This window comes from Xiphophorus couchianus, chromosome 3, assembly GCF_001444195.1.
Source record: "Xiphophorus couchianus chromosome 3, X_couchianus-1.0, whole genome shotgun sequence".
In the NCBI taxonomy this organism is placed as follows: Eukaryota; Metazoa; Chordata; class Actinopteri; order Cyprinodontiformes; family Poeciliidae; genus Xiphophorus; species Xiphophorus couchianus.
Genome location: NC_040230.1, coordinates 4967033 through 4986178, shown reverse-complemented (window position 1 = coordinate 4986178; position 19146 = coordinate 4967033). Strand labels below are relative to the sequence as shown.

Genomic DNA, 19146 nt, shown 5'->3' with positions numbered 1-19146 from the left:
ATGACATCCTGAAGAGGTAATCCAACCATTTGATTTGGATTTCTTTGAGCAACACATCTAAAAGTTGCAAGAAATCATCCCTCGAAGACTGCAGTTTGAGATCCCTGCTTTTGACAAAGATAAAATGTGTTCAACATTGATGACAAGATAAGAAACACTAAGACAAATGCTTCACTTCAATGTAAACTTGATAAAGCTATTTTGGAGCTAGAAAGGAAATGTATTGGATCCATCTTCAATGCCATGGTATTGTCATCTCTGCTTTCATCTGCAGAATGTTTCTGTTATATTTACCAAAAGTTTAATCCAGACAGAATAGAATAAATCTCAAGAGGACAAAACTTACCATTTCAAGGATAATCATGATTCCCAGTGTTGTGCTTATGAGCATTGTCCCTTTAGAGCGCAGATGACATGATACTCTGTGACTAAAAGGGTCCGTTGCGTGACATTGCAGACTGTGTAGTCATCACCTAGAGGGATCTTACAAGCATTATTTTGACACATTCACACTGAAGAGATTAGTTATATTTAGCATTTTATTTATTCCTATTATAAGAGACATATAATGGTATTTTGTGAAACCAAATTTATAAGAAGTCAAGAGGCATAGCCAGGAAATCAAAGAGAAAAACATAATACTGAAATGAGATCCCGCCCAGAGATAATGTATTTACACAAAATCAAATACTGACAGAGCTTTTAGAGGTGAGACTTCCACTTTTCATTCAACCTATGACCAGCAGGTTTTTAAAAAAACATAACAGTTCCACTTCAACAGTGTAGCTGCCGCAATTCATGTTATTATTCTATTATATGTTGTCTGAAAGGATGTTGAATGCACTGGTGCTTGTTGATATCCAAATGAGCCCTGTTTTCCTTTCATCTTACAGAATAATTGGTACAAATATTAAACTCTGCCTCTCTGGTTTGACATATGCAAACTTAACTCAGTCAGAAAACATTTATCTTTGAGGTGTTAAATGGCACACAGATGGTTTTTATGGAACTGATCATGGTTTCAGTCAACCTTGAGTGTAGGGACTTTTCTGAAAAGTCTATCACTGGTGGGTTTGGAAGGGTCGATATGTCAGAGGCAGAGTCGAACTGCATCACTCTTTCTGATGTAAATCCTTAAAACAAGAAAGACTTTTGGCAGCATGTAGCCCAAACAATTCCCAGCAGTTTAAACAAGGAACAATCTGCTTGTCGGATGACAGAGTGTTGCACTTCTGTGGGATTCTTCTCTGTATTTTTAAAGATGACACAAAAATCTGAAGCTGGGGAGCATTCTCTGTTTTCTCCTTTTCATAAAAAAAACAGTAACAGGACATTGGAAAACAGCTGTTTCACAAATAAATGCTAAATGTTTAACAGAATGAGAAAGCCTCAACTTTATGTTTAACTAAATGAGATACCTGTGACTTCTATCGTTGCCCTATTATGGCTCAGAATTATTCATACACCTGGCAGATGTAGATTCAGAATTATTTGGATTCAACCAAGAAGTTTTCTTTCATGAAGAAGACAATTAAACTTAACTGTTGAAACCAGATATTTCCAACATTCTCAAAAGGAATGTTGAATCCTTATTGGGATTACAGCAAGATTGCTGTGTTGTTTTGGTAAATTATCTTTGGTGATGAGCTCAAAGTCTTTGAGGTTGGAAAGACTCTTTATCATCACCATAATTTTTAGGCCCCTCTACACATTTGCTAGGACTATGACTGGGCAAATCCAAAATTATTACGTTCAATCAGAATAAATATGTTTGGGAAAATAAAACATTACATTAAACCTAAATGTGCCACAGAAATTGATATTCATGAGCTTACATGTGGAACTTTGAACTTCACCTTTTTAAACTTAAGAAAACACACAAAAAACAAACGCTTAAAGCAATGGCACTTACAGGAAAGATGACCCAATACATAGACAGTCAAACATGAATGTCTTCAGTCTCAGGCTGTGCATTATCTCTGCCCAACACTCCTCCAAAACAAGCCTCCAGTCCAACAATTTAAGAGAGGAAAATCAGGAAAAAATGAAGCCGTTTCATTCCAAAACACTGCATGAGTCTGCAAAAATATTGTCTTTTGTTTACACATCTTCGAATTAAAAATGGCACATTTTCAAAATAAGTCTTGGGTAAAAAAAATATTACTCTAAATATGCAAAACATAAGACAGTTACTAAGAATGTATCACTACCTTTAGGTTTTGTCCAATTAGGTGACAAGAATATATTCTGGATCTTTCATTCTGGAATGAAACTCTTCACAGAAACAATAGTGACAACGGTAGAAAATCAAACACCTACAATATACTGTAGCATAGTAGCCATTTGAGCCCCTTGCGTTAACCCTCCCGCAACCCCAGTTAACACACAATTATTAAATAAGGCACACATTTACACATACAGTTAAAATTTGGCTAGTAATTATTTCTTTATTTACAACCAATAGCCACAAAGTTAATACCTAGAATAACTGGAGTCCATTGTTTTGCGCTGTGTCATGTTTGTCATGTTTTCTAGGTCCAAAAGTATATAGTCTTGTTTATATTCCTTTTTTTAAGCACCAATTTTAGAGAAACATTCTTAGGAACATTAATGGACCCAAGTTTGTCACTTTTGACATGACATCAGCTGATAAAAGAAAACGAGGGGAAATAAGTCAAGGGAATCAGGTATGGAGATGTATTTTTGTTGTATGTGCATGGCTAAAGTATCTTAAGCCAGCTGTCAAATTTTGTTTCTGCAAGGTTTGGTGTCTCCCATTTATTTCTAGGCGAGAAGGTTTCTTATGGCCAAACAGAGTGTACAAGTAAGGCAAAGACAAACATACTTTCAGGGGAATTTGTTGAATTTTCACCACAGGTTACAAATACTGCATATGTATATGTATACATATACAGTGTGGATATAAACACACATATACTGTATATACACACACATGCATAATATAAACACATTCGAGGGTGGGGTGGGAGGGGACTGGATACAAACACTACATCAAAAAAGGTTAAGCAAAAGCATGAACTGAAGCATTGCAGGAGCCTCTGGCTTTTAAGTCTTCAGGATGAGTGATGAGTCAAGTTTTGTCCGTCATCAACTTGTCCAAAAGCTGAGTTGCATTGTAAATCCACATTGAGGACATTGGCAGCCTATTATAACAAGGTGGCATCACGTCACCAAGGTCGGCAGTTCTATAATTAGCAAGAAGCTGAACAATACCAATATGGTACAAAGATATTTGTTGGACAAAACAAAACGAAAAAAGCAGAAATAAGTTTGGTTGAGGCTTTTGTCCACAGTGAGACGTGCTACCACGCAATTTGTTGTATTGTCTGATCAGGGTCTGCAACCTCAAACCCAGAGCATTTCAACAAAGAGAAGTTCCTCACGGATGACACAATGAGAGCAACTTCCTCTAGTCCAGGAGGTTTTTTTCTCAGTAGTTGTACTTGCCCTGTTCGTTAACTGGGGATGTGGCAGGTATGAACAGGGGTTTTGGAGGGACATCTGGTTTGAGAGAGGATGACCGGCGGACGATTGCGCCTCGGTGCTGAATGTCGTGCTGTTCACCAGTATAGCTATGCTGGCGTGCGAGGTACCCATTTGGGATGAGGGGATAGTGAACCTCGCAAGCGCTGCCTGTAGAGTTCATTCGTGCCAAAAGTGGTGGCGGCTGGTGAGGTCCGCCGCTTCGTTGGCTGAAGCTGTGCTGGCGGGGAATCATTCCTCCGCCGCCTACTGCACCTGCACTGGGCATTTTGGTAGCTGCAGAAATCAGCGAGTGCCGCTGGGAGGAGTGCCTCCGCTCCAAAGTGGACTGATGGTGTGAGGGGATGTCAGGAGGAACATCCATGCGACGGGTGAGACTGTCCCGTGGTAGAGTGGATGAGCTGTAGTACGGCGCCGATTCTGTCTCAGGAATCTGAGGTTGAATTCGGTTGGCAAAGACGAGCTGTCCACCACCTCCGCAGGCCATCAGGCCTGATGGACTCATTAACTGAGAGGTCTTGCTGCCGTTTGGATCATGAATGTGTTTGAGCAGCTCATCCAGAGACGTAACCTCCATCACCTTCTGAGGGTAGCTGGGGTAAGGCTGAGCTAAAACACGTTCAACATTGTGGATTTTGCGTTCCTCGGGATGCAGGTGACCAACTACTGGATGTCCATTGGAGAGGCCATGGGAGTAAGGGAAAACCTGCTGGGGAAGCAGGGCTGAACTGGGCCTGGAGCTTATGTTGTGAGACTTTGGTTCCTTTGCATTGTTGCAGTTCTGGTTCTTCTCCCACTGGTTCTTAAAGGCTTTCATGCTTTTAATGGGGAGTTCTGGGGTTGAGTCTGGTGTAGGCAAACCAGATAACTCTGAGGAAGGATGGAGGTGATGATGGTGAGGATGAACCAGGTCCCCCATTGTCATTCCATGATGACCAAATCTCCTTGCTGGGTGATGCTCCTTACCATTGGTAAATAAGGAGTTGTAGATCTTTGGAGATGATACCTCCAACTTGTCTTCTTTACTCTGGCTGTCCAGGAGACCATTGAGCTTTGCCAGACTCCGAAGAGACAGAGCATGTGGGATTGGGGCTTCTGGATCCTTTGATAACTTTTTGGACTTGTGACTTGTGTGGTTACAGTAACAGGAGACGAGAAACCCAGAGACAAAAGCTCCAAGGACAAAGGCCACCAAAACACAAGCGATCAGAAGGGTGTAATGGACACTGTGATTGGTTCGGTCCAGCTCTGAGGGTCGTCTCACACCTTTAAAATGAAAAACAATTAAGAAAAAGACATTTTAGTTAGAGTATTTCAGATTGAGATGAAATACAATAAAAAAAATAAAAAAAACTCTGAAGATTTAGTATATCAGGTATCAAGTGGGACAGATCGGTTGTATTTGTAATTAGGCTTCTGTATGTGAGAAACAGCATGGGACAGGTGTTTGAACTAAGCTTCTGGCCTCTTCTCCTTCAACTGTTAACAGATCAATACAACCTGCTTTTCTAGGAACAGTGCTTCCCTTCAGACTGGCAGAGGCTAAGAGCTCCTCAGTTGGAGAGTCAGCTCTGAGATGAGTTAGAGCTTTAAATATTGATGAAAGCACAGCAGCAGGAACCTCATGTCATTTTCACAGACTGATTTCCAATGCGAGGATCAGGACCAAGAGCACCTGGTTATGATGAACAAGCCAAAAATAACAGCTTTGTCCAATAGTTCACAAAGTGTGGTGACTTTGCCAACATGGACTAAAATGAGGTTGTTATACTTTTCTTAAAGTCATTGGGGCATTTGTGGAGCATTGCACTAAAATCTCAAGGCTACTGAGATGAAGTAAATCTACCATGGAAATGTGTTGGGCTGTTGTGACCCTCACACTGTGTTTGCCTAATGGCGTGAAAGGCAGAGATGATTGAGAAGAGTGAAACCTGCCACCTCTCATAATCAGAGCTCATTTGCAAAAGGCTGCTGCCATCTGTGGTGTCAGGCCCTCTTTTCCACCCTTAATGACAGTTTCTGTGAAACTGATTAGTCTGCAGTAGGAGGCTGGCAGAGAAGCAGTCAGGTGGCGGGGAGGAGGGATGCAGGTGTTGCAAACAAAAAAATTATACAGTTAATGAAAGCTTTGCAGAAGAAAACAGAAAACAATTAAGTCTAATGATACCGTATGAGATGCATAAAATGATGATGATGGGGGTAGTTCAATAATTTGGTCTGCATTAGATTTTAATGTTTGTTTCAATAAGTGACACAAACTTTCCGTTAAATAAATGTCTCATTTATTTGGAAATCTTATTTGAACACACACACGTAAGAAAAAATGAAGCGTTAATCATCTGATTGCATATCTGTTTTTGGCAAACTGGTTGATTTAATGTGCCAATGAAGAGCAAATTAGTCTTTATCCAAATCAATTTTATGAATTATAATGAATTTGTTTGTTGGATATGTAGCAATCAAATACAAATTCATTTAAAATGTTAAGCTGCGACAACACTGACTTATAAAAGACTTAAAAGGATGGAAAATTTTGGACTAGTCAAAATTACCCTTACTGATAACTTGATATTAATGATGGAACACATTAAAAAAGTTTAAAGGTACCAACTCCTCTTTGCACAACTTGCACATAATAGGTTTTTCCAACATCCTATCAAATCAATTTTTTGAAGCAAAAATTATTCCCCTGGGGGCCAAGAGAAGCTACTTTGTCATCCATCGTCAGATTTATGGGCGTACTAGAAATTGCTTTTACAATCTTTGTAAATGAAATGTGTTAAAACTTTTAATGCATTAAAATGTAATTAATCAAAAGTAATGTGTCAAAGTCCTAGCCTCACATTATATATAAATGAGCATGAAATACATGATATAAGTTATATTTTATTAAGAGCTTTTCATGATATTAAAAACAAATACTTGCATATTTTCACTTAAATGTGTAATATTCTAAAACCAAAAGGTTCAGAACAAGGGTTGAGAGATTTTGTTTTGCCAATAAGATTTGTGATTTCACAAACAGTCCCTTTGGCAAAGACCACAGCATCTAAACACCGTCCTTCAGCCAACGAAGAATCTTCAAACTCTTGTTTGGAGGATTTTCAAACACGATTTCAGTGAAACTCTTTGGGTTCTGTGAAATTCTTGCACTTTCTTTCTACCATTGATCTCTTTCGGTTTTTCTTACAATGATACACTGTGGATCATTGTAAACACCCTCACTTTTCTGCCTCTGCAGTAACCTGGTAGGGAGTATTAGAGGATTTAGAGATCATTACCCTCTTCACAAATTTACTAAAGTTAACCTAACTGATTGTCATGCTTCCTTTTTTCCCCATTCATTTGCTAGATCTTTGACATTTGCATGTAGAATATATGCCAGATTGTTTTTATATTAATCAATTCTTTCTTCTCAAAAAGAACTGCTCTAGTCCCACTGGCTGGAAAACCATTCCAAGGCATAACATTTATGATTTACAGTTTCAAAAGTGTTGCTCTAATAATCTTTTTTCTGCATACAGTTTTGAGCTCCTCTCTTCCTAATACATGTTTGATTTTTGCTATGGGGATAAAAGTCATAATTACTGCTGATGGCCGGCCATTGAAGGCCATATTTGCCTAGACTTTTACATCTTTACAGTAGAGAGGTTAGGGTTGTTTTTTGTGTGGTCTTGATTCAGTTTGAGATTTGCATTTCTCAAACTGTTTTCTGAAAATTATAAAATATGTACTGCTAAATTTGACATTGATTTTCACCCTGTTTGTATCTCCTTTGCTTTTGATGCATGAGTGGGCCTGTTAATGAAATATGACTGCTTATGATCTCTGAAAAAAAAAGCAAAGAGGCCATAGACTACTTCCTGCTTATTTATTGGAGTCAGATAACCACTTTTTCTGAAAGTTGCCTATGTGTAAAATAGAAAACTACTTTAAATGGTCAGCTGTATGAATTGAAAAAAGATCAAAACAAAACTTCATTTCACCACAGAAAATTGAATCCATATGCATCTGCATGAACTTCTAAAAGAACCCGCATTTTGTGGGTTGTATATACTTTGTATGTCAATTCTTTTTATTTTACTACTCCAAATTGTGGTGAAATTTTGTCTGACAGGTGCCCAAATATTTGCATGCATCTGTGATGCTGAACAGAGAATGTTTCACTCATTCGACTTGATGTAACTCCTTTAACTACCCTCTCAAGCTCACAAAAGTACAAACAGATAAAATCTAATCTCATTTTTTCCAACAAACAGCATCTGACACCCTGGATATAATCAATATGGCAAGACAAGAAGGGTTTAATTTGGCTGATGGCATGGTGTTAAGATGTGATGGAAATCTAATCATCAGGTGCTTTCCAGCTAAGATGTTGCCATGCACTGTCACCTTTGAATGAATGATTTAAACAGAAAGTTTAATTAAAAGTTTTGAATTCTTGGGTCATGTATTCCTATGACTGCCCCACATTAAGAAGTCATAAATCATAATTCTACTGAAAGGAGTGAAGTGCCATCAAGAGTGATGCTGATGATAAGCCTATTAATACATCAAATTTTAATCTTGCATGATTTTTGCCTCATTACAATAGCAACCAATCAGCTCTGAAGCCTCTCTGAGCTTCAAAGATCTTAGATCTAACTGATCAGGGTGCCGGTGGTGATGCTGACCGCATGAGATGGTGAAAGTCTGCTCTCATCTCAGTGTGCGCCTGGCTTTAGTCACCCTGACGTCTCCCTGGGCTCTGTGAGTCATCTGCTCCCACTGGACCTCAGCACCACCTCCTTAAACTGTAGCTACAGGCCTGTTGAGGTGTTCCTCCTGGTTGAAGGCTATGACTCAAGTGGCACAACAGGAGGGGGTGAAACACGCAGCAGAGGTAAACAAAACCCAAGCTTATGAACAGCCTGTCACAACATGTTTCATGAGCAGGCTGGATGACTCCATCAAGGGCTATGTGGGACATATGGTGCCACCAGTCACAGTGAAATTAATACCCTGAGAGCGAGGAAAGCAGCTAACTGGCGCAATGGAAGTAATAGCCATGTTTATCTACCAACATTACATTCTCTGAGCTGCCTCCTATGTTTTCACACCAGTACACATACGGCTCTGGTCACATATTTTGGCACCCTTGTTTAAGATATATTCATCTTTCACTGCAGTCAGTTTTTATATGCTGGAACATATAGAAAAAAGTCCAACTTTTAAACTGAGTGTAGTAGTGAAGAAGAAACATCCCAAGAAATGACTTTTTTTTTTTTAAACAAATGTCAGGTAAGGTTATTACTACCTGTTGATATGGCCATACATTCCAATCAGAAGTTTTCAGGACCTTTGAATGAGAAACTGGCCCACAGTATGACAGATCATTCCTTATGCTGAACTGCAGATATGAATTGATTTCCAATAAATTCATTATTTTTTCATATCCAAAACCCCTGCAGTGTTATTGAAAAGTTCAATCTCAGTCTCATATTAATCACTGCTATAAACCAATGATATCCCTGAGGGTCAATAACATTTTGAACTGAACTGAAGTGCTTACTGGACTGTAGTCTTTAGCAAACTCCCAACCATCTATATTTGTTATGTTAGGACAAAAAAAAAGCAAAACAACAACAACAACAAAACTTTCATGCCTCCCCTGACATCAAGTGGTTATTATGGAGATCTTGTGACCGTAAAAAGTCCCTCAGTTCTCTGAATGGTGGGCTTTACATGTTTTTTAGGCACGGATCATATCCCTGACTCCAACATCTCTCTGCCCGGTTTTCTAAAACCAGAGATTTAAAGAGGAGCAACAAAAGCAAATGAGGTGGATAAGCAGTGCTTGCCAACAACTGCTGGTGTCATCCAGGATCTGTTACTGTGAAATATATCTGTTGCCTGGATACTGAGCTGTTAGCATGTCATAAGAGTATCATACAGCAACAGTCTTCAGTCAGAGGCCCCTTCAGATTTGTTGCAAGACAAATCTGTGTTTTTATCCACACCGATAAAAATTGAGAGAAACTGCTAACAGAGATCCTTCCTGCCCAAAGCATCCCCATCCACAGCAAATCCTTGAAGATACTGCATTACATGAGTTATGATGGCATTAATTTTCCCTTTAGAATAAATTAAGTATTTTTTAATTGATTTTTTTTAACCTTCCTCACCATTCTGCAAACTGAAGATGGTGGAAGGATGAGTATAGATCCTCACTGGCTTTGTGGCCAGTGACTTGCAGAAACAGGCCAATACAGTTATTTTATGAAAAAAAGATTATTTGCTACGATAGTATTTTTCCCCCACGAAATAAATGCACTTAAAGGTTAGTTCCATAAAAGTCACTGCCACTGTATATAACTTTCTAAATCTGTTTATTCCCTTAAATGATCACTTTCTCTAGAAGCCATATTCAATGCCATTTCTTACACTAATTTCACAAGGTTCAATCAGTGTTTACACAGCTTGTGAGTCAGTTCTCTACTCTATCATTATGATATTTCAGTGTCAACTCAACATGGTCTCTGCTCAGTGAAGGTTTAAAATAGCAATATCCAAGCCTGCCAAAAGGTAAAAAAGACAGATGGGCTGCGTGAGTTGAAGCAAAGCAGGGAAGGTTTGAGAGAAACAGCCAGAAGGAAGAGATGAAGGGATGAAATTCAACTTTGGTTTAAGAGCGACGCGAATGTGAGCGGACTCATAGAGCCAAGAAACAGAGGAGCAGAAGCAAAAATAATGAAAAAATAGTGAAGATGACAAAATAAAGAACAGAGAACAAAGGAGGGCAAGGAGGAGGTTTTAAAAGCAGAAGCGGTTAAGGGCTGAGGCAGCGTGAGAAGCAGAGACTTGATGAGGTGAATGACAGACAGTCACTCAGCTGGGGTTTGAACCCGGGTGCTCTGCGGCAACTGTGATCCACCATCAGGAAAAAAAAACAAAAATTTCCATAGCGCCATAGGACAACATGCACTCTGTGGCTGCATCCACACCGATAAAAATAGGCTGCGCGGTAGGCTATGTAAAGAGGAAGGGTTTCCACAGCAGTGGAACGTTGTGCCACGCTTCACTAATTGGTGTAGGTTTCTGTAAATGGAAATCTGCAGGTGACAAAATCTAAAAACAAAGTACAGTGGAATTGCCAAAATGTGTGATAAAATAAATGACTGCTGTCTTTGCAAGCTCCCTAATTGACTTCATTAACAATACAGCAGCCAGAAGCTCCTTCATCTGTGACACCAATTAAAGCTAATTAGGAAAGTTTGAAGTGTCATGCTTGCTTAATAGTGGGGACATTTTTTGCATTTTGAAGGACAATAAAGCTTCACATGTCTATCAAACTGGAATTTAAAATATTGCTTAGTTCTGAATATTGAACACAGTAAAGATTCCCAGAAATTCCCAGAAAAAAAGACAACATTCTGGTTCACACACAACTCTTAGATTGTTCCTGTCTTGTCCCAGGGGTGTGTTTAAATGATGTGAAACCTGCAGAGCAATTTGTGTTCTATTTTTACAACTGAAGTGAGGATGTTCCAAAATGAGCTCTAATTAGATTCTGCTTCTGCAAGCTTACCAGAGAAGTGATTGTTCCATTAATGGGTACTCCATCCCAACGAGAAGCCAAAGAAACAATATAGCCCCAGGCTTTGCATATAAGTGTTTCTTCCCCCTCCGCCTGCTAATGCTGAAGATTTATTTGTCCCACACATGGAAAAAAACAATCTAATTGTTGAAGGAGACCCTGAGGTTGAAGATTCTAACAAATGCGCATGTTTCCTATTCTAAACCCCAGTTTAAAAAACAAAAAAGTTTGCTAAACTTCCAGCAACATATTAAAGGCAAAAGTTTTAACAAACTTGAGTCTATGCAGAAAAAAGCTGTGTGGCAGTGTGAAAATACTCTCACTTACACAGAGTGTATATGCTGCACTTGTACAGGATTCTGGCTGTTGACTTAGTAAATTCAATCATGTACACTTGTTATTAGGCATTTGCATAATATTCCACCTCAGTAATCAGCCATTTAGATGCAGTTCTAAAAAATAAGAACGCAAGTAAGGGTGATATGGTGAAATTGAACACATCCATTCCGATTGAAAAATTGTTGTAATCAACACCTCATTTAATTCTGGTGTGTGCTCATGCATACACAGTAAATATTTCATTACATATTTGATTAAATACTGGTAAATTAGCCATGCTAAAGGATCTGATGATCCAAACTATATAGTAAATAAAATGTTTCTGTATGTATGGCATGCCTTGCTAAGGGATTCACACCTCTTCAACTTCTTCACATTTAGTAACCCTACAGCCACAAAACTCAATGTATTTTACTGCTAATTTAAGTGATAGACCAGTGCAAGTTAGTGCCAACTTGTAAAGTAGGAAAAGGGAAAATTGATTTTAAAGGTCTTACAAATACAAATCTGAGAAGTGTGGAACATCTCTTATGTAGCCCTCTTCTCTCTAAAACCGCTGACTACAATTCAGTGCAACAAATTACTGAGTAATTTAATGTTATTACGAATGCAGCTGCTGTGTTGAAAGTTGCAGACATTTGTTAGAGAACATTACAAACAGCATCATAAAGATCTGATATCTGTTGTTGGTTTGTCTTTGGTTTTTCATCATCTACATCCATTCAGATAACTTGTCTACTTTGGCAAATTTACAGAAATTATGGCCTATTGTCATTAATGGCATAGTGGTGACTGCATCATGCTGTGGAGAAGCGCCTCTTTAATAGGGACTGGGAAACTGTTGAATGGTGCTAAATAAAATGGACTGTTGGAAGAAAACCAGTTTGCAGTTGCAAAACAATTTTGACTGGGATGAAGGTTCAACTACCTCTTACAATCTTTAAAAGATACATTAACGTCTGCAATCATGTTAAAAATTAGACAAAAGTAGTGTCAATATCTTTTTGCAAGGCCTCATATCTTTACTTTAAGTAGGACATCACTTTCAAAGAAGCAGTGTCCAGATGGGTTTGGTAATTTTTGTTCATCCCCAAAATTAGAAAAATCTCAGACCTTTCAGGTTTTATTCATTCAACATTTGAGATATTGATTATTCAATTCACGTTGACACCAACCTCCAATGTATTATGGTTTTCAGTGATTGAAAGGAAAAGTAAACCTCTGAAAACTGTATGGACAGACTGCACACTAAATTTCATTAAGCTGACATTACTTTGATAAAACTTTTTTTTTTTTAGATTGTGTGCACCATTACATTTTGGTAATGTACAGTAAAACTTGGATTATCATTTATAAAGCAATAACTTAACAGAAACACATGCAAAGTCCTTTAATATTATTATTACATGCAGCTGAAACCATAAATAAAAGGATAGGCTGTTTATTTAGCCATTCAGTGGTTGGCCAAACAAACTGCTTCCAGTGCAACTTTGATTGTCATTATTTGTATTTAAAGAGCAAAAAGTGGCACTGGAAAAACTGCGGCTGCACCAACCAACTTAAAGAGGCAGTTCATGCCAAAGCCACTCTCATTAAACTTGAGCACCGATAAGTATCACGCAAAAATGAGAAAAGTAATAAAAAAGAATCTAAATTTTGCAGTACAGTGTTTGCTTCAGCGTGAACTGCAGCTTTAAGAGATGGAGAAACTTGCAGAAAGCAGCTGCACAGTTTCAACCACCGGCTGTAAACTCAGTGAGGCAGATTATAAAAAAGATGATGCAGAGGTTCAGTGACAGTCAATTCAACAAAGGAGGCAGGTACACTTAAAAGGGTTAGTCCAACTAAAAACAGAAAAACGGAAAACAGGCAGATGAAGTGGGAGTGACACTCCCCAGAGGTCAGTGAGACTGATTGAAGAGTAAGGGGGTCAAAGCGAAGGGTCAGGACTTCTGCAGAGGTTGATTTGATCACTGTGGGCCCTGCGGACTTCAGCGACACTCAGACCTGGGTTTAAATAGCTGACATAAAAAGATATTTTAGTGGCGATTATGGAAAATGAAGAGCTTGATATGTGCAATGCTTTTTAGGTTAGTTTTTACTGCATGTCTTGAGTTATGCTTTTGCAGATGTCATTTATAATAAAATGTAAATTGCTGAGGCTGAGCTGGACAGTTGGAAAATGCTCCAGTGCTGCCTGGCCTTTAATGGGCACCATAATACTGCGGACAATGATTTGGGTGGCTCACATTAGCAGAGATGTTTCAGGAGTAAGATGTACGTCTGCACATCAGGGCTGGCTTGTGATAAATCATGTATAGGAGACAGCCAGTGGGTCGGTGTGGATGGATAAGCTTGGTGAAATTGATTTGATCTCCATTTAACTACCAAGATGAACATGCTCAGAATATGTAACATGAGCTTCTAAGATTTAAAACTGTATTAAATATTTTAACATTCAGTTTTACTTTGAGCAGTTTGAGCTAGAAGCTCATCTTAAAGGGACTACGACACAAAAAGGAAAACTACTGAAAACATGGACTTTTGGTAATTAGGGTGAGCATTTTTTTAGCTCTATATTAAAATAAATTTTAATATATAAAAAAATATATAATTTTCATTTTTATTTCTTCATTTATTTATGTTACAAAAGTAGATACAAACTTTTTAAAATAAATTTAACTGAAGCATTTTCTTCAATCCATAATTTATTTTTAAATCTGATCATAATTTTTAGGAACTTCTAATTAGTAATTTGTTAATATTCGTCATCCTTGGGTATGAATATGATGTGACACAGGTCACCAAGTCTTGATAATAACCATTAAATAACATTTACATTTCAATCTGTTGTTTGTCATTTATGTCAGGAAATGTCATTTTCTGTCCTACCACCATAAATGTAAGTGTGTGATTTGTTAAATGTTGCTGAAACTGTGTGTGTGGTAAGATAAAAATCTGGCTATTTGGCAATAAAAACCCCAGCCGGGTTTAGCGACAGAAAAAGAAAAAAGCTTGGTACTGTTGAGCATGGTGGAAGACCTGTAATGCTGTGAGCTTATTTCTCATGGAGACATGATTAAAGCACACGGACACATGATTAAAGCAAAATCAAAGCTTGTTTTTGTTGTTACATTTATTTTTATTTTTTGCATAAGATAAATCTTAAAACCAACCTGAACATTAAGTAAAGGTACTGCTAACAATCCACAGTAGGCTGTTTTATTTTTCATGTGAGCTCCACAGGTTCTTAAAATGGAGACACCATATCGGAAACCACACAAATTTGTGCCTTTTTCCCTGATGAGACTGGAAGTTTTAGATATTTTCAGGGTGGTTAGAGGGGATCCACAGTCTCAGCTAAGTGACTGATGATCCAGTCTGTGTCTGTTGCCATGGTCTTTAGATGTATAAATAACTCTTTAGAAGACTGGCTGGCATCAATGTCCCCCCTCAGGAAACCAGACTCTCCTCATGAAAAGGTTCAGACTGAGTTCACTCCCAGCTTTCCTTCTGTACTCTTTTAATGAGACAGAAAGCACAAGGTTGACTTGTCTCCATCATCATCATCATCATCATTATCTCTCTATGCTGGTTAGATAAATTAGCAGCTAATCCCTTTTTTGTCCAGTCTAATTGACGCTAGCTCATCTAAACTCAAGATACAGGGAGGGAGGGGAAACGTTAAATCCTAATAGAGGTTTGGAGACAGAGGGAATGACCAAACCAGAGAGCTCTAAAACTTTTAAGTCCTAATGCGTAGGTTTCTGCGTTCACACAAAGTGAACAGGTGGGCGTATTCCCCAGTCAGAAGCAGCTCTACTGCAAACTGACTTCTAGCCTTTTTCTAAATAGCCGCAAGTCAGCAGGTTCCTGGCCTTTCCTCTAAGTTTGCAGTCCTTTACATAACATAATGCAGCTGTGTGGATTTGAGCAAATAAGTTGCTTCATGTATTTATACTGGTACTCTTACAATAAACGTAGAGGTCTGTATTAGTATCTTGGTTCATTGAATGTTGTATAAGTTGTTAAAATGGCATAAAGTAAGTTCACACATTTGAGTGAATATTTTTTAAAGTTCAGAGATGACAGGATGTTTTTGACTCTGAAGAGTGAAGAGAGAATTTAGCAGACTGGAAATGCGGTTGCCACTAATAGGTTGATGATCAATTTAACAACTACATTTTTCATTCAAGAATTACGGCTCCTTGGGAAAAGTCTAAGCATAGTAAAAACACCAGAGCTTAAAATATGAGTTCAATGATAAAGTTATCTTGTTTAATCTATTTTGATACTCTTTTTATCTTTAAGGATGTTTCGTTTTTTATTTGTGTCTTGTGCGTATTTGGACATTTTCAATAATAGTGACATAATCAGGCTGAGGATTAAGTTTTTTATGTACTGAAGAGAAGAGTTGTTCCATTTCCATTTTTACAATTACCATCTCTTTATCTTCTCAGCCACAGTTTATCCTAAACCAAAAAGGGACAGATAAGCAAAACTTTGCACTTCATAGTTTTTTATTTTATTGACAAATCACTCTGTGAATCTGCTTACAGTTTGCATTACTAAGAGTAGATTCTAAAATCTAATTATGAAAGTCAATTTATGTTACAACTTTTACGATAAAAGGGTCGCAGTGTTTCTCTGTTTTACCACAGTGGTCATTTTAGTCACATTTGACTGCAGTATTGTGCAACTTTTATTTTCAGGAATGTTTTTCTCTTGTCCAGCTGAGATGTGTGACACTGTTGAAATGTTATCTGGTTCAAAAACAGACAAGAAAATAGCGAGGTAGGAGTCCCTCTTAGAACATGGATGCTGTTCCTTCCAGCTCAGCGCCTCTCCCTGATTATCAACACAGCCATCCGGCTCTCCTGATTGAAGCGCCAGTGTCACAGTCTCTGGCAGAAATAGATTGCACTGCTGCATACACTATATCCTATCCCACATTCTCCCTGCACTCATGTTTTCTGACTGCTGGGTTCAGATTCCTGCTGGTTATTTATTTGTTACGGGCTTTTCTTATTTAGGTCTTAGAAACTAACATTACAGCCACAGAGGCTGTCTGTGTGAATGAGAGCTTCTTTTATTTGCTGAGGCTTGTGGTCTTGTGACATGGTCTGTGTCCACACAGCAGCAATAAGACCTGTAAACTTTGGAATAAGAGGCCAAAAAAGTTTATATCTCTCAATTTAAGCTTTTTGAGGTTAAAAAACTTGCTAATGTCACAGTAGTTATGGCCAAAAATGTATAATGTTTAGTATATAACAAAGCAGTCAAATGCTAGGCCTCAAATCGGCAAAGGTGCTTTATTATTCAATGCAATGGACTATTGCAATGGTGGACTGCAGCAACATCTTGACACAAATTTAGTCTTAAACCGAGTCAGGTTGTTGGGAAGCTTTTACTGAATTTTCTTTTTAAAAGCTTTCTTTTTTTTTTTCTTTCTAGCCTTCTAGTAATCGATTTTATGAAGCATCTTGTTTAACCTTTACGGTACAGATAATACAACAGAGCTCTGGAGGTTCCCTGTCTCCCTGAAGAAAGAAGATTCAGTCAGGAGAGATTTAAGCCAAGCATAAGAAAAAATAACATAAGTCAGTATAGTATATTTCTGTATAACTATCTCGTAATAGAGAATAGAGAAGGACAGGGGAAGCAACATCTTTCAGACAGCTTGAGCAGCTTGTACAGGAAAAGTGGGCCAAACCAGCTGTTAGAAAATACTGACGTCTCGTAGTGAAGTGCAGACCTAGCTTGTTGGCAGCGATTGTTGGAAAGGTTCAACAACTAAATACAAAATTAAGGCTACCGTCTTTGTTATCGTCTGTGGCATTTATGATTTTTTAATTTTATTTCAGGTAGTTCTGTAGCAAAATTATAGCAGCAAACTTTTTTTTTTTTTTGTATTTTTGTTTTCCAGTTTACTGCAATATTTAAAGGAGGTCTCCTCTACTTGATTAGTGGAGTTCATTTGAAACAACACAGTACTGTTTACATCATGAAGTTTGCTGAACGAGAGTTAAAAACACTGAAATGCACCAGATTCCCTTTGGAAATTTTGAGTGCATTGGACTCATGGTCAGCTTCTCTGGAGTCATGCTTAACTCTGCATGTGAACAATATGCTCTTCAATTTCCACACACTGAGCTGGAAGTGAGGCTGGCTGGGAAGGGATGCATCTCAGCATGTAACGCTGAGACTAATGAAGTATATGGGTGATAAAAGTTAATTAGCATTGCTTTCTGCCATTCACTGAGATTGAGAGTTAAGTGTTAGTGAGCTAATCGAAATGATTGTTCACCCTGGAATAACATTTTCATTCATTAGCATGCATACCAGCACTTGTATCCCTGAACGGCCCCAAAACAGGAGCTGGTTTCTGGGCACTAGTACTCAACATCATCCCTCTCATTAAAAAATTATTTATAAAATTCATATTATGTTTATAAAACATGGATATTTCACTTGATACAGAGGAGGAAAACATGCTGTAAACAGGAAACTGTTGCACCAGAGTGAATCACTATGTAGTTTTCTTTTTTTTAGGTTAGTCTGGTTAGAAGTGTGCAATTAGACGATCAGGGCCCAGCAGTGCAATCCCCTGCAGGTCAAAGTTCAAAGAGGACGCATGTCCCTCCCCCTTACCCTCCATTTCCACACTGATTGGCTCTGAGTCAGGTGACCCTTGTTCCCCCACAGGGGGAAGGCGATCAGGACCTGTACCTCTTTCAGAGTCACCTGCCTCCTTTGGGAAAGCCGCCCCATGATGGGTGGTGCTGGCGCTTGTGGGTGTGGTCTTCCCTGTGGTTGTAGCGAAGGGGGAGGAGGAGGAGGAAGGGAGGGCAACAGAGCGAGTGATTAGTGAAATGTGACACAGCGTGGAGAATAAACTTTAGAGAAATGAGGATGAGTCCTGAGTGGAAAAGAAACCTTCACCCTGTAATGATGAGCAACATGATGATCACACAGAGCAGAAGTTAATGAGATCAGATCAGAAGTTTTCTCCTTACCTTCATTGGATATTTTTATATTTTCGAACAAATAAAGCTCTGCAGATGCACGAAGAACAAATCCTCTATGATCAGATGTTTCTTTAATACAGGACACACTCTTGCAGGTGGTCTAATATTAGTACCGGGGAATATGCATGAGTTTCAGACTAGTTCAAGTAAAATAATAAGCAGCTGTTGCAGACATCAGTTCAGCATTCAAAGCAAATTGTCCCTTCCCAAAAGCTGATAGGAGTACCAATAAACCATTTTAGATGTTGGCTCAAGAGGAGTAGTAGTAGCAAATATTCCAGATGGAACTCAGAAAGATTTTTCTTTTCCAAGTATACATCCTTTATGCTTACAGATATACTTTCTATATAAACCAATTTTGATTTTTCTACATTTTGCAATGTAGAAAGCTGGGGAAATGGTCCCCAGCTTTTATATGTAATCTATAGATATAAATATCTAATAAGGTTGTTAAATTTGTATGCAACAAAACATTTGCGAATGAAAGAGAAGAGAAGAACAAAGTTTACTGTCTCACTCGATCCACTAAAGAAGCTCAGATCACATGGTTGAAATGTGAGATGTTGTCAAATTCTGGTCTACCAGGCATCTGTATATCAAGGTAATGTGATGAATTGCATGTGGTCACAAGTATCAAAAAAATGCACCCAGAAAATACAATTTCTTTGTTTATTTCTTCAATAGCATGTCTGCATTAAA

The 19146-nt window shown here is 38.3% G+C and overlaps 1 protein-coding gene across 8 annotated transcripts in view; it reads right to left on the bottom strand.

Moving 5' to 3' along the window:
• Window positions 1–289: 289 nt before the first annotated feature.
• sema6cb (semaphorin 6Cb) overlaps window positions 290–19146 on the bottom strand; it is a 159118-nt gene continuing 140261 nt past the window's right edge. For 6 of the 8 annotated variants that reach the window (XM_028012381.1, XM_028012380.1, XM_028012379.1 and 3 more), the window contains 2 exons: window positions 18071–18226; window positions 290–4770 (listed from right to left, as the gene is read on the bottom strand). In XM_028012381.1, the coding sequence (XP_027868182.1) occupies window positions 3452–4770; window positions 18071–18226 (1475 nt within the window). In that variant the 3' untranslated portion in view covers window positions 290–3451. The remainder of the gene's footprint in view (window positions 4771–18070; window positions 18227–19146) is intronic. The other 2 variants (XM_028012385.1, XM_028012386.1) reach the window with 2 other exon arrangements.